This window comes from Aquarana catesbeiana, linkage group LG01, assembly GCF_042186555.1.
Source record: "Aquarana catesbeiana isolate 2022-GZ linkage group LG01, ASM4218655v1, whole genome shotgun sequence".
In the NCBI taxonomy this organism is placed as follows: domain Eukaryota; kingdom Metazoa; phylum Chordata; class Amphibia; order Anura; family Ranidae; genus Aquarana; species Aquarana catesbeiana.
Window position 1 is genome coordinate 522718706 of NC_133324.1, and position 23694 is coordinate 522742399.

General features: G+C 41.8%; 1 protein-coding gene across 4 annotated transcripts in view; it reads right to left on the reverse strand.

The window, feature by feature from the left end:
• Window positions 1-23694, reverse strand: part of TJP3 (tight junction protein 3) — a 384009-nt gene that overhangs the window by 176788 nt on the left and 183527 nt on the right. For all 4 annotated transcript variants that reach the window (XM_073594320.1, XM_073594307.1, XM_073594328.1 and 1 more), the window contains 2 exons: window positions 14709-14877; window positions 11263-11368 (listed from right to left, as the gene is read on the reverse strand). In XM_073594320.1, the coding sequence (XP_073450421.1) occupies window positions 11263-11368; window positions 14709-14877 (275 nt within the window). The remainder of the gene's footprint in view (window positions 1-11262; window positions 11369-14708; window positions 14878-23694) is intronic.

The following is a 23694-nucleotide window of genomic DNA, read 5'->3' on the forward strand; positions in this document are numbered from 1 at the left end:
GCCTGTGTCTTCTGGCTGTGAAGCAGAGGCTTTTTAGTATGTGTACTGCTGCACTGTGAGGGAGAGGATGCCGCCGCCATTCCAACCGCCAGCCTGTGTGCTGTTTCCTTCACTCTCAGGACCATTGTCTATAGAGCAGATAGTGCTGGGTTGAGTTTTCTGCTATTTTGAGCTAAATAAGGCGCTTCTGGGACTTGTAGTCCTCCGGTGAAAACTCTCGAGGAGTGGAGCTCTAAGGCAGCATTACCGTTACCTCAGGCTACCGCGCATGCGCCCATTCTGTAAAATGAATAACTCAACACAAAGCTCACTATTTGAACCCCTTATATATTTGTACATGTCGATCATATCCCCCCTTAATCCCCTTAATAAATTCAGTTCCTCTTAGCCGATTTCCTCCATGCCTCTTATCAGTTTGGTTGCACTTCTCTGCACTTTTTCCAGTTCCCAGATAACCTTTTTGTGAACTGGTGCCCAAAAATCAACTGCATATTCCAGATGAGGTCATACTAATGATTTTAACAGGGGCAAAATGATCTCTCTCTCTCTGGAGTCCATACCTCTCTTAATACAGGAAAGGACTTTGCTCGCTTTGGAAACCGCAGCTTGGCATTGCATGCTGCTATTGAGCTTATGATCTACCAAAACCCCCAGATCCCTCTCCACTTTGGACTCCCCCCCAGTTGTACTCCCCCTAGCATGTATGATGCATGCATATTCTTAGCCCCCAAGTGCATAACTTTACATTTCTCAACATTAAACCTCATCTGCCACATAGTCACCCAATTAGACGGTGCATTGAGGTGGGCTTGTAAATTGGATACACCCTGTAAGGACCTTATGCCACTGCATAGCTTTGTGCCATCTGCAAAGACTGAAATGGTACTTTTAATCCCAGACCCTATAGCATTTATAAAGATATTAAAAAGCAAGGGTCCCAACACTGAACCTTGGGGTACACCACTGATAACCTTCTACCCTTCAGAGTATGAATCATTAACCACTACTCTCTGAATTCGGTCTTTTAGCCAGTTTTCTATCCATTTAAAAACTGATATTTCCAAGCCTGTAGACTTTACCTTACACATGAGCCGTGTGTGGGGAACTGTATCGAACGCTTTTGCAAAATCCAAGTATACCACGTTCACAGTCACCCCTCTGTCAAAGGTTTTACTTCCCTCTTTATAAAAAGAAATCAGATTTGTTTGACAACTTCTGTCTTTCATGAATCCATACTGTCTGTTGATTAAAATATTTTTTTTCCAGCAAGAACTCATCTATGTGGTCTTTTATTAAACTCTCCAGTATCTTCCCAACTATAGAAGTTAAACTGACAGGTCTATAGTTACTTGGTAAAGACATTGGGGTTGATTTACTAAAGGCAAATCCACTTTGCACTACAAGTGCGCTTGGAAGTGCAGTCGCTTTAGATCTGAGAGCAAGATCTGAAATGAAGGGAAGCTCCGCTGATTTTATCATCCAATCATGTACAAGCAAAAATGCTGTTTTTTATTTTCCTTGCATGTTCCCCTCAGATCTACAGCGACTGCACTTCCAAGTGCACTTACAGCGCACTTGTAGTGCAAAGTGGATCTGCCTTTAGTAAATCAACCCCATTGCTCCCTTTTTATATATATATAGGCACCACATTGGCCCTACGCCAATCCAGTGGTACTATTCCAGTCATTGAGTCCCTAAAATAAATTAGATACAATGGCTTTGAAATGACAGAGCTCAATTCTTTTAGGATTCGTGGGTGGATGTTTATGGTCACTGCTACCCAGATGTTCCTTTAATTGAACTTTAGTAATAAGCTCTGCATGGTTTGAGATTACCAGGTCCAACAGAGCATCATTCCTAGTTGGGGCCTCAATAAACTGGACCATAAACTGTCCTGTAATAGGTTAATACATTTTTGCCCTTTCACTGTTCCAGCAGTGCCATTACTCCAGTCAATAACCGGGTAGTTAAAATCCCCCATTATTATCACTGTCTCAGCCCTTGCAGCCCTTTCCATCTGTGCAAGAAGCCGAGTTCTCCACCTCCTCATTAACATTGGGCAGTCTATAACAAACTCCACTGATTAACTTTGAACTATGCACATCTATATGCAGTGCCATCCACACTGCTTCAGCCACATCACATTCTCAATCAATTAGGTCCTCATTCACACTTCACTTCTCACAGAGAGACTGCGCCACCTTTCCTTTTTACCCTGTCTCTCCGAAAGAGTGTATAGCCAGGATTATTAATAGCCCAGTCATATGAGGAATGAAGCCAAGATTCACTAATACCGATTACATCATAGCTCTCCTCAGTGCACCAGAGCTTCCAACTCACCTATTTTGCTTGGCAGACTTCTGTCTTGTCACCTGCCATAACCCTCCCCCCATCTATCGCCATTCCACCCTCCATTAATGTCTGACCCCCAACTGACCTGTCCGCCCGATTGAATTCTAGTTCACCCGCCCCCCCCCCTCAATTCTAGTTTAAATACCCCTCCAACCCTCCCATAAACCTGTCCCCCAGCACAGCAGTCCCCCTTCCATTCAGGTGCAAACCATCTTTTTTTTTTTTAACCACTTGGCGTCCGCACTATAGCCGAATGACGGCCACAGCGTGGACCTGAATTTCTGAAAGGCCATCATATGACAGCCTTTGCACGCTCTCTGCTCTGTCTGTGGACATCGAGTTCTCCCGACCAGCGGGCACGCTCCTGCAGTGCGCAATGGGAGCGAGGGCGCGCCGCCCACAAGTTAGCCTGCGCGAGCCGCCGTTCAGCTACGGCGATTCCCACAGGAGAGCCATTGCGCCACCGTCAAACGACGGCGGCCAGTCTTTAAGCGGTTAATGGGGTTGTAAACGCTCTTGTTTTTTTAAACATGTCATACTTCCCTCCAGTGTGCAGTTCGCTTTGCACAGAGTGTCCCCGATCCACCTCTTCGGGGGTCCCCCAGCGGTGCTATCAGCTCCTCTCTGCATCGGATTTTGCGTCCATAGACACAGAATGCCGGCCCCGGCGCCCGCGTCATTGGATTTGATTGACAGCAGTGGGAGCCAATGGCTGCACTGCTGTCAATCTATCCAATGAAGAGCCGAGACAACGGGCAGAGAGGTAGAGCGCATCTCTGCTGTGGAAACGAACGGCTCAGGTGAGTAAAACGGGGGGGCTGGTCAGTGTCAGGATGCATTAAGGTGAAAAAACACGAGGGTTTACAACCCCTTTAAAGTCTCCACTTTAGTTCATAATTCCACTTATGTTCACAAATTCCAGATGTAAGCCAGCATTGGCAGTGAGTATGTTTACATCTAAACATCCCTTGTAACAGAAAAAAAGCATGACAGGACCTCTTAAATGTGAGATCCAGGGTCAAAAAGACCTCAGATCTAACATTTACACAAAAATTCAATTAAAAAAAAACAAAAAATGAAATGTCATTTTTTTTTGCACATTTTTTTTTTTTTTTTTTTTAATAAAACAAAAAACTAAAATTTCCCCTTTAAGACCATTGGGCGGAAGTGATGTTATGGAGCCGAGCGGGGGCCATCTTTCCCTCATTCGGCTCCATGTTTCTCAGAGGAACGGGCCTGATAGTCTCCGCCGCTACCGATGGCTCCGGTAAGCGGTGGAGATGAACAGAATGTGGCAGGGGGGCCCTCCCCTGCCACCGGTAAAAGTGATCTTGCGGCGAATCCGCCACGGTGACCACTTTTAAACGAAAGCCAGCCGCTCGCCACTGTTGAAAATACCAGTGTTATGGTAGCTAGCTGCTGCCATAATGCTATTTATTGTCGAAGTACCGACGTACAATGAGGGCGATTTGCGCTAAGTGGTTAATGTTTATATTTGTCCTGCCAACAGCCTTCTAGCTCTTCTTCTCTAGATGGCGATAATTGAAATGTGCCATGCACATATGAGGACCTCATGACACTGTGTGTGTGATGATGTCATCACGACATACGCCAATTGTGGCACCAGAAGGGGGGAGGAATTAGATGAGCGGAAGTTCCACTTTTGGGTGGAACTTCGCTTTAAATAGGAGAGCAATTGAAAGCCGCCATTTTACCATGTGGGTTTAGTTTACACCTTTATTTTGCACTTTTATTTCATTTGGTTGCTGCTGCTTATTTTTCATGCACCACTGACGAGGCCCTGTTTTTTTTTTTGTGAAAAATGTTGGGTTCTTTGGGAGAACTTTTTTAAAATTACTATTTTGGGAGCACACATGTTTTTTTGGGGAGGGGGCTGGTGACTCATTTTACTTTTGGGAGGTTTTGACTCATGGAGGCGGCACAATGGACAGGGGGCCAAATTAATGTCCCTTAAGTCACTATTTTTTTTTATTTTATTTAGAATTTGGTACCTCCATTTGGCATTTTGATTTTGGTTGGAGCAAATTGTGGTACCATTCAATTTTGTCGCCAAGGAAAGGTGACTTTTCCAAACAAATTATTGGAGGAGTAAGATAACATTATTTCATGACTGTTTATGCAGGAACTCCGATTTGTATATGGGAGTGGTCAGCATGTCTCCTAGCCCTGCAGAGAGCCGTGATACAATACCTGCAGGTAAAAACTCCCCTGTTTTGTTTCTGGACAGTAACCAACCATTGGATTCTTTACTTTTTCGGAGTCATGTCTATTCAACCCCCAAACACAAGCCCATATAGTCATTCATATACAGTACATTTTAATTAACTCCAAAAAAAAGGTTAAATTGTATCCAGTGGCTATTGGGGTGTAGGCAGAACGCACTCTCGTCCTGTAGTAGGGTTGCACCGATACTAGTATCTGTGCCGATGCCAAACATTTGCACAAGTATTGGTACTCGTGCAAATGCTCTGATGCTTAATTCGATACCTGCTGTATCAGGCCAGGCGTTCTCAGTGTAGCAGGGGGACCGGGCAGCCTCACAGGTCATCGGTGCGGGGGCAATTACAAGCACCGATCCCCCTGTATAGCCTTTCAATAAAGCAGCTGACAACCGCTTCTTCTCTCTCCTGAATCTGTCAGCTGCTTTATTGAAAGGCTATAGGGGGGGGGGGGGGGGTCGGTGCTTGTAACTGCCCCAACAATCATCCCCGACTGTCCCGTGTTCCTCCGGATTCCCCTCTTGCTTCCAGTCTCCTCCTACCTCTGGTGTCCTCTTCCGGGTCCCCCTCTGTGCCCCTGGATCCTCCTCCGCCCCCCTCCTCTGTTTAAACCCCTGATCTCTCACCAAAGCCCCGCCCCAACAGGGCTGATAAAAAATAAAAATATAACACTAATATACAATATTTTGTTGCGCTACAGGAAGACAGCTGTAGGTTGGGGTGAGCAATGCATAAAAGGATAAGTAATAAAAAATTAAGAAAAAATTAAGAATTTAAAAATAGCTTAGATGAGGCATCATTATATGGCAGTTATGTATGAATTACAATACAATCGGATGATAAAAAAAAGATAAAAAGAGTCCAGGGATAGTGCTGGGTTGATGAACAGTAGTCCAGGCATAAAATTGGGATAAAATGGATGAGGTTCCTGGTGGGCATAGGAGGGGTGGGGGAGGGGAGGATCAAGGGGGGGGGGGGTGATGGGGAACACAGAGTCTAGGTCTATGACCTCAGGGGGAGAGATACAGAAACAAACACAGGAGGCAGCATGCTTGAAGGGCAGAATTCACCTTTGGAGGGAGATAAAAGAGAAGAGAAGCAGTGCCAACCTAAGTGCAGTATTGAAACATATACATTTTATTGAGTAAGATAGATACAGGTACATCAGATAAAAATCCATCCGGGTAGGCTGTGTGGTGGGTAGCAGGGCTCCACAGGTGGCGATCCTATGTGCTAGAGTGTTAATCTTGCCTCTTGTCCCGTCTGGCGGCGCCAGTGGTAACCAGTGTCACAGGCTGTGATACACTGTGCCTCTCTCAACCCAGCCTGTGACACTGGTTACCACCGTCGCCGCCAGACGGGACAAGAGACAAGATTAACACTCCAGCACATAGGATCGCCCCCTGTGGAGCCCTGCTGCCCACCACACAGCCTACCTGGATGGATTTTTATCTGATGTGCCTGTATCTATCTTACTCTGAGTGAGTGCATTTTTACTTGTAATAAAATGTATATGTTTCAATACTGCACTTAGGTTGGCGCTGCTTCTCTTCTCTTTTAAAAATATAACACTGACACTGTCCACTCCCCCCAAAAAAAATATGAATTGTAAAAAGTAAAAAACTACTGACACAGTCCATGCCTCATCAGTGCTGCATATTAGTGCCACTGTCACACGACATTAAAATAAAGTATCGTTAATCGTATCGCCAAGTACTTGAAAAAAAGTATCGGTACTTGTACTTGGTCTTAAAAAAGTGGCACGGGTGCAACCCTATCCTGTAGTAATAGATAATTGCCACATTGGATTAATAATGTGTATCTAATAATAAAGGTTTTTGTTAGTTGATACAATCAGCAAGTGTCGGTTTAAAGATTTCTACGATCTGCAAGATGTCATTGGATTAATTCACTGTCTGCCAAGCTACTGCGTCTCCAAGTTAAGCTATCTCACCACAACAGAATCTTTCAGGCTTAGATTGCAGAAGCAGACCAGAAAAAAAATCATTTCGCTCAAAAAAATCAATAGCTGTGAAATATACTGGGAGATGTCATATGGACTCTGACAACGGCTGCGCTTCCACTCTCAGTCAACAACTTATTAAAGCCTGTGCCAATGTGCTGATGCTCAAGCTTCTAAAACTCAGGCAGCCCTTGCCCAAAAGAAAGCAGAGACAGAAGGACAAGAGAAACTGCACGCAAGGAAGCACAGATGAAAGGAGAGATGTAAGCCGAAACTGCACTGAAGACAGCAGAGATGGAGGCAGAAGCTGCATGCAAGAGAGCAGAGATGGAAGCGTTGGGAGAAAAAAAAATGTGAACATGCCACAGCCATGGCAAGGTTAAAGATTTTAGAGCAAGTTGCTGTGAAAGTGACAGGTGTAACAGCAGCAGAGTTGCATTGTATGCACCATATTCCTCACACTCTCCCATAACTTCAGCTCCCAGCAGCTGTATCCCTCAACCAAGGTCAGTTCAGCATGTTCTGCCTCTCCAAACTAAGCAATGCAAGTGTGATCTCTATAACTGATCCAGTTGTGGCAAGATAGCTGTAACTTATGGTCTCAGTGGAATTCGCAGAAAGACTTGATTCAGATGACATCTAGCAGATCTTGAAAAGCTTTTTAATCCAAAAACTTGTGCAGATCATAAATGGATCAGATGGGTAGAAAAAAAATAAATAAAATCAGCGTGTGTCAGGCTCCAGCAGAATACAGTCCATGTGGTGAATGAAGGCATAAAGCATAAAGGGTGGGACCAACTACATTTAAAGGCAAGCAAACAACAATGCATGTCTAATATGATAAAGGCGCCTACCACCTATCAAAAGAATAGGCCTTCTCATCCTTCAGTACAGTAGGCTTTTGTACCTCAGCAAACCACAGTTCATTAAAAGAATTGCCGATACTGAGAATGAGTTCATTTGGAGAGTCCAATCCTGTCGGTCCACCTTCTCCAAGGCCTGCAGGCTCCCATATTTCACATAGAGACCATAGAAGGTCCAGTATCTGTGAAAAGAGCTGATATTCCACCTGTCCCTGGAAAGACTCATCAGAACAACAAGACAATCGAGAATCCAAACTGCCAAATGTCCAATACATAAACCACAACCGTTTCTGAAAGAAACCCTTGCAAGAATGCAAACAACTTTTAAAAAAAATATTAGTGTTTGCTTCAAATGCTGTGCTTCCACAGAACACCATGCTAAAGACTGTAATGTTACTAATAAGTGCTAAAATTGCAAGCGCATCTTCCATTTAAAGACAGTCCTGCTCTGTCTATAGGCAATTCTCCCGAGGTAAAGCATAGGGGGGGGGGGGTGTGAACCAGGCTGGGCGGCCGTGTTGTTCTCCTGGTCCGGGAGCTGTGACGCGTCTGGCAGGCCTCCTCCCTCCCCTGGCTTCCCATGCCTGGAGGAGCGTGGGTACCGCCACTGCACGTCTACATCACACATAACACTCGGCAGAGCAGATTGGGGGATGGATGGTGACGCTGGGTCTGATGCTGGTCGCCGGACCCTCCCGCCCCCTTTCCCTTCCCCCCGCTTTCTGCTGCGCTGGCGTGACGTCGGCGGCGTCATCGCTGCGACCCCTATATAGGCGTCTCCCGGATCGGCTCTGGCACTCAGGGCTCCCTAACACACCCACAACATTCCAGGTTCTCTTCCTTCCCTTGTCACCAGACCTCCTCACAGGTACCAGCTATTTGCCCATTCTTTCCTTGCTTTTCACTGCACTGTTCTGGCTCCACAGGTGGATCATTTCATTCTCCTACCACTCTCTTCTCTCACCCACTCTAATTCAGCCCCTTGGCTGTCATCCCTCACACAGTTTCTCCAATCTGGGTCTTTTCATCTATTTTTCTCATACTTTCCCTCTGCACACAGTCTCTCCCTTATTCTCATTTCACATTTAGGTTGCCCGGTGTTCCACTGCATGTCCTGGTTGACGCTTGTTGGGTGGCCTAAGGCGAGATGTCCGCCGCAGCTCCCGGTTGGGAGCACTTTTTCGGACGGCCCTTGGTGCCCGGCATCACACGGCCAACGCACGAACCTCAGTAAGTCAATATGCCTCTAGGTTAGGGGTTATCACCCCAGCATTGCAAAACTTTGCAAATTTCCTTACCAATTAGCCAAATTCTCTTACCCATAATTTCTCTTACGAGTGGCCTTCTAGCCATGAAACGCGTTGAGCTGCCATACGTCATGCTTACAATACACAGTACCTGGATACCAAGTTTACCTCTATACCCTTTCTTTCTGGACCAACGAGGTCATAGACTCTGCAAGTATTATCATGCTTTATTGGTTTATCCAACTATAATCTGGTGCACTACGGAAGAATCTTGTTTGCTATACCATGTGATACTGATTAAAAGATGTTATATATACTGTAATACCATTGTACCATTGTTTTAATTTGTACCTGCTATATTCAATTGTATCTAGTGGCAATTAATTAAAATATACAAAATAACAACAAGATTCCAAAATGTCCACCATTTATTCTTTAGCTACCACGTGCCTCATATAAAGTCCCACCCCTTTGTTCTTCCCCTCCCCTTCTTTGATGCTAAAGACTGTAATCTTACTAATAAGTGCTAAAATTGCAAGCGCATCTTCCATTTAAAGACAGTCCTGCTCTGTCTATAGGCAATTCTCCCGAGGTAAAGCATGGGGGGGACACACCAAACATACTCCAGTTTTTTTTTTCACATGTACAGATGTCTGAAGAACTACTGACAAATTCTGTGCCAAAATATGTGTAAAAGGAACCAGATTCCAACCAACAGAGAGAGGAGATCCCTACTGATGCAGCTGCCTCTCACCACTCTCACTTGAGAGGCATAGATGACCACATACAAGCTCTTGACAGAAATTGTGATATGCATACATATCTACTTGTTCATATGAGGACCCCCCCCCCCCCCCTGGTTTTTACATCTACCCCTTTTTATAGGTTTGTGGTTTCCTAAAGCTTGAGCCCTTCCCCCTCTTGCACCCCACTTCCCCATTTTTATGTAATTATGGTGTTTTCTCTGACTGTATAATGCTAAAGTATGAGAGGTTTCCCCAAACATCATAGGCCAACATTTACAGCTGCTTTTTAGTGTATTGGGTGTCTTTGTACTGTGTATGCATGATCTATGCAACTTGGTTAGTTGCCCTCTGCTTTTTCTTTTATATACGATTTTGAATCTTATGGTATATTATTGTGACTGATTGCTTTTTTCTTTGTCCTGGTGAAATTCTCAGCTAAATAAAGTATGTTAAAAAATGTATGCATTTCTAAATGAACAAATCATAATTGGATATTAACATTTATAAGTAAACACCAGGGATTGTTGATCCAGGGAATATCCAATTGCCTTTTGAAGATTCCAGAAGGAATTATTTTTTTCCCTGCTGAAGCAAATTAGGCCATGCTGTAAAGGGTTTTTTTTTATTTGCTCCTGATTAAACTGTGGGTATAGGATTCTGTATATAGTGGTTTTCCATTGTTAAGCCTAGTTATTTTTTTTTCCTATTGGTTAAACTAGATGGACTTGTGCCTTTTTTCAACCTTACTATTAAGAGTAATCAGAGTTAACACCACCCCCCCCCGAAAAAAAAATTACACGCCAAGAAATGATTACAGCACTAAAGCAGGGTACACAGGCAGAGGTTTATTTTCATCCAACCAGCAGGTTGAACGGCTGCATGTCTAAAGGTCCTGCAATCTTCCTACACAGAGCTGTGTTAATAGGACTGACCCAGCCTAGAACCCTAGAAAATAGGCACCCTGAAGCAAAATAACAGTGATAACGCTGTGATTAAAAAACAAAACAAAAAAAACGTAGGGCCCTAGGTCTCGTAAGAAAAATGTGCTACATTACCCATGCCTAAAAATTACTCCAAGTGCAAATAATATCTGACAGGGCGCAGGTTTGTCCTAATCAGGGCCATAGGCATGCGCAGGGAGTTGCCAGGTGTGCCTGGGCACACCCTAATCATCCCATGCATCGCAGATTCCCCCTGCTATCACCAAAGCCCCCCAACATGGCTCCTAAAAAAAAAAAAAAAAAAAAAAGTAAAAAAAAAAAAAATGAAAATAAAAAAAAAACTACTGGTACGTCCACGGCCCTACTAACCCCATCCTTGTTTTAATACATTTTAAATTGTTTTTTACATTTATTTCTAAGAGTGTGTGTGTATATATTACACATACATAAAATATACGCACACACACGTTTGAGCTTTGAGGTGCACACCCTAATGCAATAGGTTGCGCACTGTTACAGTGAAACAGACTGCTACAGTGAAATAACAGATATTTAGTATAATCAGGGAGATTATGTCTTTGTAGGCTGACTGTATAAACTAACATGATCCAAACTACGTGGCCTGATACAAGCAGCCTGCATGATTGATGAACTCTCAGAAAAAGCCTTCATCTATTATTAGAACTGGAGAAAAGACACCCTTCCTTCTCAGGACACCAGACAATATTTAGCGCTCTGTAGTGGTGGTGCTATCAGGTGGAGCTGTCCCCTTTTGATTTTTTTAAACAACCTAGTGTATATCACTCTTGCAGTTAGCAAAACATAGCACAGATCTTTAAATTTGAGACCTGTGTCCTCCAATGAAGGAAGGAAAACTAGAATTGGTGCTTCATGTTGAAAAGGTACTTACACTGGGTTTTCCAAGCGATCTAAGGAACTTTGCCATATCTGTCCAGCTGGTGGAGGAGGAGGCTGAGAAGGAGGTGGTGACTGATCAGAACTTAACTCAGAAATATCTGCAAGGTAAGAGAATTAAATAAGCTCTATGAATTAAACAAATAAAACAACATCGTTAAATTCTAGAACTGATTTGGTACAATGAAAGTGTCATCTACAGATAATCTAGCGCTTATCACTGCATATATTTAAATACAGATCTATCAAGTTTAGGTTAAAATGGATTTAAACATTAAAATATAACTAAAACCAACCTTTTTTAGTTTTGGGTGAAGTGGAGAAGGATTAACCCTATCACTGCCAGACCCTGTGCTTCATTTTTACACTCAGGTGGCTAGACCATTTTTTTCAATTTTTCCTTTGCTTTTTTATTTTTCACTTATAGCTTTCAGAGTTTGTAAAAGACAACCCCCCCCCCCCAACCCAACCCATATATTTTCTGAAAGCATATGACCAGTAGAATAAAAAGAAGGTGCTACTGATTTTTAAGGTCCCACAATATTTGCACAAATGTTTATCACAACAATATTTTTGCCAAAAACCATCCACTAAAATCATGATTAGCAAATAAATACACAGATAATTTTACAAAATTCCTGCTAAATATAAAAGCTTAACCTGTTTTGAGTTAATAAATAACAAATATTTGTAACTTTTAAATTGCACCTTTTTGTGAAATGGTGAAAATTGAACAGACGCGAAAGACACCCAAAACCATATATTTTCTGAAACATATGACCTCTAGAATAAAAAAGAAAAGGTGCTACTGATTTCTTAGGCTCCGCGGTATTTGCGCAAATGTTTATCAAAACAATATTGTCGCTAAAAAATACACAAACCATTATTAGCAGATAAAAACACACAATTTTACTAAATTCCTGCTAAATACCTGCTAAATATAAAAGCTTATCCTGTATTGAGTTAATATGTGCCTTTTTGCAAAATGGTGAAAATCGAACGTATCCAAAAATTTCTCTAAAAAATCTGGAAGTTTTCATTTTTCCACTTACAGCTTTCAGAGTTTGTAAACGACACCATATATATTCTAAAAGCATATGACCTCTGGAATAAAAAGAAGGTACTACTGATTTTTTAGGCCCTGCGGTATTTGTGCAAATGTTTATCAAGACAATATTTTCACTAAAAATACACTAAAAGTGGATTCATACGTGGCAAAATAAACAAAATCCCTTCTTAATTCCTAACAAATATAAAAGTTAAAATGGTATTGAGTTAATAACAAATATTTGTACATTTTAAATTGCACCTTTTTGTGAAATGGTGAAAACTGAAGGTACGCAAAACTGTAAATAAAAACAATTTAATCTAAAAATCTGGAGGTTACCATTTTTCACTTAGAGCTTTCAGAATTTGAAAAGACCTCAAACTAGACATTTTCTGAAAGCACATGACCTGTAGAATAAAAAAAAGTGCTACTGATTTTTTGGGCCCCGCAATAATTGTGCAAATGTTCATCAAATCTCTGCTTTCACTAAAAATACACTAAAATAATTAATAGTGTACATAAACACAAGATAACTTACACAATTCCTGCTAAATTGCTACTAAAGCATCGTTCACATGTGGCATGCTACAGTGTACACCCATGGAGGGCTATGTTTACCCGCACAAGGATGCACAGGTGTTTTGTGCATCCCCGTACAGGCAGTCCCATTTATATCAATTGGGATGCAACGGCTGCACAGGCATAGCTGCTGTTCCCAATCTGACATTGTGTGGGTACATGACCCGAACGCAGACAGTGTGAGCTCAAGGACATGCATGCGGAACTACATGGATGAAAAATTGGGAGCAACAACTGTGTTCATGCAGGTGCTTCATCCCAAATTACATCAATGGGACTGGCACAAAACACCTGTGTGTCCCCATAAACGTACGCTGTCTATGCCCTGTTTGAAGAAGGCCTTAGGCCCTTTTCACACAAGCAGACCGATAGAGTCAGCCTGTCCGTTTTTCAGGCGGGCCCAATCAGACCACCCATTGTTCTCTATGGAGAGGCTGATGCAAATGGACACGTGTCCGTTTACACCCGCTGGGAATCTTGGCCATCATATGCCTTTCCTACTCTCCCCCAAGCCAGCTTGGGCCACCTATGATGGACAGTCCCCTTTCCTTCCCCCTTTCTCTCGACCTCTAACCCTCTGGTTCAACTTTTGCTTCCCTTAGCCTTCCTTGGCTCCCTACCTGTCAGGTGCACATTCTTACTTTATCGCCACCTTTCTGCTTAGTTTTCTCCTGATTTCCAATCTGCCTCTCCTCTCAGATCTGTATAGGCTGTATATGGCACCGCTGTATGGGTATTGGTGGGGCCGAGGGATGCCCCACTGGTTGGGGGAACCTTCTTAGGACCCCTTGGCCCGAACAGCCTTATGAAACAGGCCTATTTTCTGCTGCTGCGTTAGTTCTGGTTTTCTCTGTTATGTTTACATTGCCTCTTTTTGGCTGTTTTTGTAAACTTGTGTGATAACTGTCAATGCTAGCCCCTGCATGGGCATAACTAAAGCATGTTAGCTACTTGTTAAAAATGATTGAAACAGAAACAAAAGTACTAAACAGTATTAACTAAACCATATATGATGCATTTTTTTTAAAAGGTGTTTAAGGCTTTCAAGTAGAAAAAGTTCAAAGCAGAAGCCATCAAGGACACAAAAAAAAGTGATGGCTATGCAAAGCCCAATATAGTAGACAAGCGTAATAAATTGCATTCTGAAGGAACATAGGACATAGGAAAATATATAAAAGTACCATTAGTCATGGGCACTAGCTGCCAACCAAAAGAAGAGAAAACAATAACTACAGTATAGATTTACATACACATCCCATACCTACACAGACACGCACACATTGCTCTCCCTCCTGGTTTCAATGGTACACACAGAGAACAATCACAAGGATGAAAGAGATCCACCATCTGAGAGGCCAAGATATCCAACCAGGGCTGCCAGATTTTGGTAATTTTTTGGGGGACAGGTATGACCAGTACATTACATGTTTGTACATAGGTAGCGCTTGATTTATAATGCAACAGACATGTTGTATGGTAGGTGGGGGAAGGGTTATATAACAGATGTTTCGTTAGCACTTAACCACTGATTAAAGGCTTGTATGATAAAATCAAACACTCTCAATTTGTTTATCTAAAACAGCCACTTTTATTTCATGTTTATTCCATTGTAAAGTAGATTTAATAAAACTTGAGAGTGCAAAATCTGGTGCAGCTGTGCATGGTAGCCAATCAACTTCTAACTTCAGCTTGTTCAATTAAGTCTTTACAAAAAAAACTGGAAGCAAGTTGCTTTCCATGCGGAGCTGCACCAGATTTTGCACTCTCCAGTTTTATTAAATCAACCCCGATAATTTATAATAGCTATCACTTACCGTCCTGAATGGAGTTCCTGTCCTCACTATCGCTGTCATTTACTTCAGGAATGTTAACCAGAAACTGCCGATTATCCCTTAAAACAGTAAGTGTAAGTTTGCCTTTTGACTTCTCAACAAGCCGGCGAGTATCAGCCAAGGACATATTTTCACTTGCAATTCCATTAATCTATAAAATAAGAGTTTTTTGCATTTTAGAATTGACCAAATGTTACAGTAACTCACATCATTCTTCTTGCTTTGCCATTGAATAGCACACATGCACAGAGGGGGTTGCAAGCTCATTATTGCAATGTCCCTTCTGTCAAAGTTCTCTACTAATCCATATATAGCAGGGGTAAAGTTTGTCTATGACTTATGAATATTAGAAGAAAAATAGAAGTGCTGTCTTACCTGTAAATACTGCATCTTCAAAGTGCAAAACCGGCCACAGGACGGTATACCTAGACCATGGGTTATATGCAGCTGCCTTTAGGTGATTGGACACTGGCAAAAAACTTGCTAGGGCCTCCCGCAGAGCACACCATATAACCCCTACCGCTCGTTTTTTGTTTTTTCTTTTAGCAAACAATAAGTAGCAACCTGTGTCCTGTAGTTTACTCCAAGGAGTTTACAGGCAAGTCAAAATTAATCTTAACTAGAAAATGCATTTTCTGGAGAAAATGCGTGGGAATGCTGAATTGCTAAAATGGCCCCCATCAAAACTGCCCCCATCATATTGCCACCATCAAAACTGCCCCCATCAGAATTGTCCCATCAAAACTGCCCCATCATATTGCCACCATCAAAACTGCCCCATCAAAACTGCCCCATCATATTCCTCTATTATAAATCAGTACATGGTGTGTCTGTCCCCTCCCCCGGGCTCTGTAAATCAGAGCTGAGATGATCCAGCCGCCTCCCCCAACGCCCATCACTGTCTGTAACAGAAGCTTTGGTAACCATGGCAACAAAAGCAGCCCAGTACACTCTGTTTAATCAATAACATTTCCTGAAATGACCACTAAACAAACAGCTTTTTCACAAAAACGGTAAAAGATATTAAACTGAAAAGATATAGCCAGATAGCTGAATATTTTGTGAACATTTTAAAGTTTGTTTGGCATCTGTAGGTGAAAGTATGAAGGAGCTGAAACTTTTGGGAGCGGAAGAAGATTTTAAGAATCTGAAGCATGCTCTTATTGACTTCAATGTTAAAAAAAAGTGTGTTAAAAAGTTTAATATTTTAAAAAGTATAAATAGTAAAAAAAAGTTGAAAAAGTCCCATCATCACCTGAAAGAGATGAACATTTTAATAGTTGAATGGTTTTAATAGCTAAACGTATGCAGAAGTTACGCAGAACCAAAAAACGTACAGAATAAAATTAAATAATAATAATAATAAATAACATCGAATAACAATAGTGGGACTGCTAAAGCAGTCCCACTAATAACAATAAACTAGAAAATGCATTTCCTGGGGAAAATGCGTGGGAATGCCAAATAGCTGAATTGCTAAAACGGCCCCCATCAGAATTGCCCCATCAAAACTGCCCCATCAGAATTGCCCCATCAAAACTGGCCCATCATATTCCTCTATTATAAATCAGTACATGGTGTGTCTGTCCCCTCCCCCGGGCTCTGTAATCAGAGCTGAGATGCTCCAGCCACCTCCTCCCCTGTGTATAACAGAAGCTTTGGTAACCATGGCAACAAAACCAGCACAGTACACTCTAATGGCTAAAATTTCCTGAAATGACCACTAAACAAACAGCTTTTTCACAAAAACTGTAAAAGATATCAAACCGAAAAGATATAGCCAGATAGCTGAATGTTTTGTAAACATTTTAAAGTTTGTTTGGCGTCTGTAGGTGAAAGTATGAAGGAGCTGAAACTTTTGGGAGCGGAAGAAGATTTTAAGGATCTGAAGCATGCTCTCATTGACTTCAATGTTAAAAAAAAAAGTGTCAAAAAGCTTAATATTTTAAAAAGTATAAATAGTAGAAAAAAAAGTTGAAAAAGTCCTATCATCAGCTGAAAGAGACGAACATTTTAATAGTTGAATGGTTTTAATAGCTGAAAGTATGCAGAAGTTACGCAGAGCCAAATAACTTACGGAATAATAAACTAGAAAATGCATTTCCTGGGGAAATTGCGTGGGAATGCTGAATAGCTGAATTGCTAAAATGGCCCCCATCAAAACTGCCCCCATCATATTGCCATCAAAACTGCCCCATCAAAATTGTCCCCATCAAAACTGCCCCATCAAAATTGTCCCCATCATATTGCCACCATCAAAACTGCCCCATGAAAATTGTCCCCATCAGAACTGCCCCATCATATTGCCACCATCAAAACTGCCCCATCATATTGCCATCAAAAACTGCCCCATCAGAATTGCCCCATCAAAACTGCCCCATCATATTGCCACCATCAAAACTGCCCCATCAGAATTGCCCTATCAAAACTGCCCCATCATACTGCCACCATCAAAACTGCCCCATCAGAATTGCTCCATCATATTCCTCTATTATAAATCAGTACATGGTGTGTCTGTCCCCTCCCCCGGGCTCTGTAATCAGAGCTGAGATGCTCCAGCCACCTCCTCCCCCTGTGTATAACAGAAGCTTTGGTAACCATGGCAACAAAACCAGCACAGTACACTCTAATGGCTAAAATTTCCTGAAATGACCACTAAACAGCTTTTTTTACAAAAACTGTAAAAGATCTCAAACTGAAAAGATATAGCCAGATAGCTGAATATTTTGTGAACATTTTAAAGTTTGTTTGGTGCCTGTAGGTGAAAGTATGAAGGAGCTGAAACTTTTGGAAGCGGAAGAAGATTTTAAGGATCTGAAGCATGCTCCCATTGACTTCAATGTTAAAAAAAGTGTTAAAAAGCTTAATATTTTAAAAAGTATAAATAGTAGAAAAAAAAGTTGAAAAAGTCCCATCAGGTGAAAGAGACGAACATTTTAATAGTTGAATGTTTTAATAGCTAAAAAGTATGCAGAAGTTACGCAGAGCCAAAAAACGTACGGAATAAAATTAAATAATAATTAATAACTAGAAAATGCATTTCCTGGGGAAAATGCGTGGGAATGCTTAATAGCTGAATTGCTAAAACAGCCCCATCAAAACCGCAATCAAAACTGCCATCAAAATTGTCCCCATCAAAACTGCCCCATCATATTGCCACCATCAAAACTGCCCCATCAGAATTTCCCCATCAAAACTGCCCCATCATATTGCCACCATCAAAACTGCCCCATCAGAATTGCCCCATCAAAACTGCCCCATCATATTGCCACCATCAAAACTGCCCCATCAAAACTGTCCCATCATATTGCCACCATCAAAACTGCCCCATCATATTGCCACCATCAAAACTGTCCTATCATATTGCCACCATCAAATTGCCCCATCATATTGCCACCATCAAAACTGCCCCATCAGAATTGCCCCATCATATTGCCACCATCAAAACTGCCCCATCAAAACTGCCCCATCAAAAAACTGCCCCATCAAAACTGCCCCATCATATTCCTCTATTATAAATCAGTACATGGTGTGTCTGTCCCCTCCCCCGGGCTCTGTAATCAGAGCTGAGATGCTCCAGCCACCTCCTCCCCCTGTGTATAACAGAAGCTTTGGTAACCATGGCAACAAAACCAGCACAGTACACTCTAATGGGTAAAATTTCCTGAAATGACCACTAAACAGCTTTTTCACAAAAACTTTAAAAGATATCAAATTGAAAAGATATAGCCAGATAGCTGAATATTTTGTAAACATTTTAAAGTTTGTTTGGCGTCTGTAGGTGAAAGTATGAAGGAGCTGAAACTTTTGGGAGCGGAAGAAGATTAAGGATTTCAAGCATGCTCCCATTGACTTCAATGTTAAAAAAAAAAGTGTTAAAAAGCTTAATATTTTAAAAAGTATAAATAGTAGAAAAAAAAGTTGAAAAAGTCCCATCATCAGCTGAAAGACGAACATTTTAATAGTAGAATGGTTTTAATAGCTGAAAGTATGCAGAAGTTACGCAGAGCCAAAAAACGTACGGAATAAAATTAAATTAAAAATAAATAAAAATCGAACAACAATAGTGGGACTGCTAAAGCAGTCCCACTAATAAAATCGAACAACAATAGTGGGACTGCTAAAGCAGTCCCACTAAATAAAATCGAACAATAGTGGGACTGCTAAAGCATTCCCACTAATTATTATACAGTACAAGGCACAGAACTTGTATTCTTAGACCATGGGATGTACCCAAGCAGTAAACTGAAGGGTGGGCAAACAGAACTGCCAACAGGCCCACAAGAAAACAAGGTTCAAAGAACCCAAAAAATTTAAATTGGATGACAGCTTTAAACACCTTGCGACTGAAACTTGCATCAGCCAAGGCCTGAACATGCGCCTGATGGAACTTTGAAAAAGTGTGAACAGAGGAACAGATGGCAGCCTTGCAAATCTGGGAAGTACATGCCTGATGCTGAAAAGCCCAAGAAACTAACAGCCCTGGTAGAATTGGAACTAAAAAGGAAAGGAAAAACACTGTCCCGAGGGTGTATACCATAGAAATTAGTTGCCTGATCCGCCTAACAATGGCAACAGAAAGCAGGGTACCCATATGAGGGCTTACAGTCAGGTCAAAGATTGTCTTGTGAAAAGAGGCCCTGGCTTTTAAGTAAAATCTGACAGCCCTAACCACATCTACAGTGCCTTGCAAAAGAATTCACCCCCCCTTGGCCTTTTACCTATTTTGTTACATTACAGCCTTTAGTTCAATGTTTTTTTAATCTGAATTATATGTGATGGATCAGAACACAATAGTCTAAGTCGGTGAAGTAAAATTAGAAAAATATATACATAAAACTATTTTTCAGAAATAAAAAACTGATAATTGGCATGTGTGTATGTATGCAACAATGTGCAACCAGTTACCTTCAGAAGTCACATAATTAGTGAAATAATGTCCACCTGTGTGCAATCTAAGTGTCACATGATCTGTCATTACATACAGTGGGGACGGAAAGTATTCAGAACCTCTTAAATTTTTCACTCTGTTATAATTGCAGCCATTTTCTAAAAACATTTAAGTTAATTTTTTTTCCTCAATGTACACACAGCACCCCATATTGACAGAAAAACACAGAATTGTTGACATTTTTGCAGATTTATTAAAAAAGAAAAAACTGAAATATCACATGGCCCTATGTATTCAGACCCTTTGCTCAGTATTTAGTAGAAGCACCCTTTGGATCTAATACAGCCATGAGTTTTTTTGAGAAAGATGCAACACATTTTTCACACCTGGATTTGGGGATCCTTTGCCATTGCTCCTTGCAGATCCTCTACAGTTCTGTCAGGTTGGACGGTAAACGTTGGTGGACAGCAATTTTTAAGGTCTCTCCGGAGATGCTCATTTGGGTTTAAGTCAGGGCTCTGGCTGGGCCATTCAAGAACAGTCACTGAGTTGTTGTGAAGCCACTCCATTATTTTAGCTGTGTGCTTAGGGTCATTGTCTTGTTGGAAGGTAAACCTTCGGCCCAGTCTGAGGTCCTGAGCACTCTGGAGAAGGTTTTCGTCCAGGATATCCCTGTACTTGGCCGTATTCAGCTTTCCCTCGATTGCAACCAGTCGTCCTGTCCTTGCAGCTGAAAAACACCCTTACAGCACGATGCTGCCACCACCATGCTTCACTGTTGGGACTATAATGGACAGGTGATGAGCAGTGCCTGGTTTTCTCCACACATACCGCTTAGAATTAAGGCCAAAAAGTTCTATCTTGGTCTAATCAGACCAGAGAATCTTATTTCTCACCATCTTGGAGTCCTTCAGGTGTTTTTTTTTTTAGCAAACACCATGCGGGCTTTCATGTGTTTTGCACTGAGTTTTTGGCTTCTGTCGGGCCACTCTGCCATAAAGCCCCGACTGGGGGAGGGCTGCAGTGATGGCTGACTTTCTACAACTTTCTCCCATCTCCCGACTGCATCTCTGGAGCTCAGCCAGTGATCTTTGGGTTCTTCTTTACCTCTCTCACCAAGGCTCTTCTCCCCCAATAGCTCAGTTTGGCCGGACGGCCAGCTCTAGGAAGGGTTCTGGTCGTCCCAAACGTCTTCCATTTAAGGATTATGGAGGCCACTGTGCTCTTAGGAACCTTAAGTGCAGCAGAATTTTTTTGTAACCTTGGCCAGATCTGTGCCTTGCCACAATTCTCTTCAGGCAGTTCCTTTGACCTCACGATTCTCATTTGCTCTGACATGCGCTGTGAGCTGTAAGGTCTTATATAGACAGGTGTGGGGCTTTCCTAATCAAGTCCAATCAGTATAATCAAACACAGCTGGACTCAAATGAAGGTGTAGAACCATCTCAATGATGATCAGAAGAAATGGACAGCACCTGAGTTAAATATATGAGTTTCACAGCAAAGGGTCTGAATACTTAGGACCATGTGATATTTCAGTTTTTCTTTTTCTTTTTTAATAAATCTGCAAAAATGTCAATTCTGTGTTTTTCTGTCAATATGGGGTGCTGTGTGTACATTAATGAGGGAAAAAATGAACTTAAATGATTTTAGCAAATGGCTGCAATATAACAGAGTGAAAAATTAAAGGAGGTCTGAATACTTTCCGTCCCCGCTGTATACACACCTTTTTAAAAGGCCCCAGAGGCTGAAACACCTAAGCAAGAGGCACCATTAACCAAACACTGCCATGAAAACCAAGGAACTCTCCAAACAAGGGACAATGTTGTTAAGAAGTACAAGTCAGTGGTGGTTATAAAAAAAAATATCCAAATCTTTGATGATCCCTAGGAGCATTATCAAATCATAACCAAATGGAAAGAACATGGCACAACAGCAAACCTGCCAGGAGATGGCCGCACACCAAAACTCACTAAAATAACCCTGGAGGAGTCGCAGAGTTCCACAGCACAGACTGGTGTATCTGTACATAGGACGACAATAAGCCATACACTCCATAGAGTTGGGCTTTATGGCAGAGTGGCCAGAAGAAAGCCATTACTTTCAGCAAAAAACAAAATGGCACTTTTGAGTTTGCGAAAAGGCATGCGAGAGACTCCCAAAATGTATGGAGGAATGTGCTCTGGTCTGATGAGACTAAAATTGTTTTTTTTGGCCAAAGAAAATGCTATGTCTGGCGAAAAACCCAACACATCACCCAAAGAACACCATCCCCACAGTGAAACATGGTGGTGGTAGCATCATGCTGTGGGGATGTTTTTCAGCAGTCAGGACTGGGAAACTGGTCAGAGTTGAGGGAAAGATGGATGGTGCTACAGGGATATTCTTGATCAAAACCTGTACCACTCTGTGTGTGATTTGAGGCTAGGACAGAGGTTCACCTTCCAGCAGCAGGACAATGACCCCAAACACACTGCTAAAGCAACACTTGAGGTTTAAAGGGAAATGTGTTGGAATGGCCTAGTCAAAGCCCAGACCTCAATCCAACAGAAAATCTGTGGTCAGACTTAAAGATTGCTGTTCACAAGCGCAAACCATCCAACTTGAAGGAGCTGGAGCAGTTATGCAAGGAGGAACGGGGCAAAAATCCCAGTGGTAAGATGTGGCAAGCTCATAGAGACTTATCCAAAGCGACTTGGAGCTGTGATAGTTGTGGGCATGTTCTGTAAATTAAATGATGCAAATCCTCAAACAATCCATGTTAATTCCTGGTTAACTCCTGGCGATTTGCTGCTGCTGTTGGTCTGCTGTCCGGATGCTGATCCAGATTACAGGCTTGATATTGCTTGCCCTCTTGTAAGCACGCATTGTGTGTGGTGGAGGTTCATAATTATCGGTGTTTTTCATCTGCACAGAAGGATTCATTTACTTTTATTCACCTCACTGGACTGGTTTTGAATATTTATCCATCTTTCTTTGAGGATTTATTATCTTATATGCAATTGGTGTTCATATTGGGTGATAAGTTGTTGCATTACACTATATCATATCACTACACATTTATTTTATGTATTTGTGCAGTTTTCTTTTTTTTCTATAATCACTGTTTGTATATATCTTACAAATTTGAGCTGCAGCTATTAATTTTTATTTTTAGTTAAGCGCGGTATTCATTCCCTTTTCACCATGTTAATTCCAGGTTGTGAGGCAACAAAACACGAAAAATGCCAAGGGGGTAAACAATTTTGCAAGGCACTGTAAGTCATATAGGGCACTTTCCTTGTAATATTTTAAGAAAGAAAGAAAAGGAAGAACAATGTTCTCATTGAAGTCCAAAGCAACAAAAGGAAGTGCTACAACCCCAAAATCCCATAAAGATGGACAGGATGAGATCAAGACATCTGTGCCTGGACTCGTAGTACTGAACATCCAAAATCCAATGAAGTGAGTAGAAAATACAGCACCAGGACATTTTGGCTTAAAAATTGATATATTTATTTCATTCATCAAACCATAAAAAGGAACCACTTCCTAAAAGTTGACACGTTTCAGCCTCCTTCATTATGACAAAAGCCTATATAGGAGGCCAAAACGCATCAATTTGATTCCTTTTTATGGTTTGATCTATTAAATAAAGATATCAGTTTTTGATGCAAAGACATCCTGCTTCCAGATTTTTACTTCAACGTTCTCATTTAGGTTAAAAGAAGATACCACCTTAGGTAGTATAGATGTAATAGCTACCAGGAAAGCAACTATACAACAGGTACATGCAGTCAGGGGAGGCAGGTGAGGCAGAGCCTCAACTGCCATGATTCATCTAGGGGTCTGGAGATATGGGGCTCCTTGCGCAGCCTGTCAGAAGCTACAAAACAAAGCAGCCAGTTAAAGCACAATCTGGCACACTCTGCTTGCAGCAGACAGAGGATGTGCTCACAGTGCCTCTCACTTCTTGTCAGAGGCACTGAGCTCAATGGACAGCTTGGAGCCTTGGACCAATGGTAAAGTACCATTGGCACAAGCTGTCCAAAAAAAATGCTGCAGTGGAGGCTGGCTTCTCACTGCATTGTCATAGAA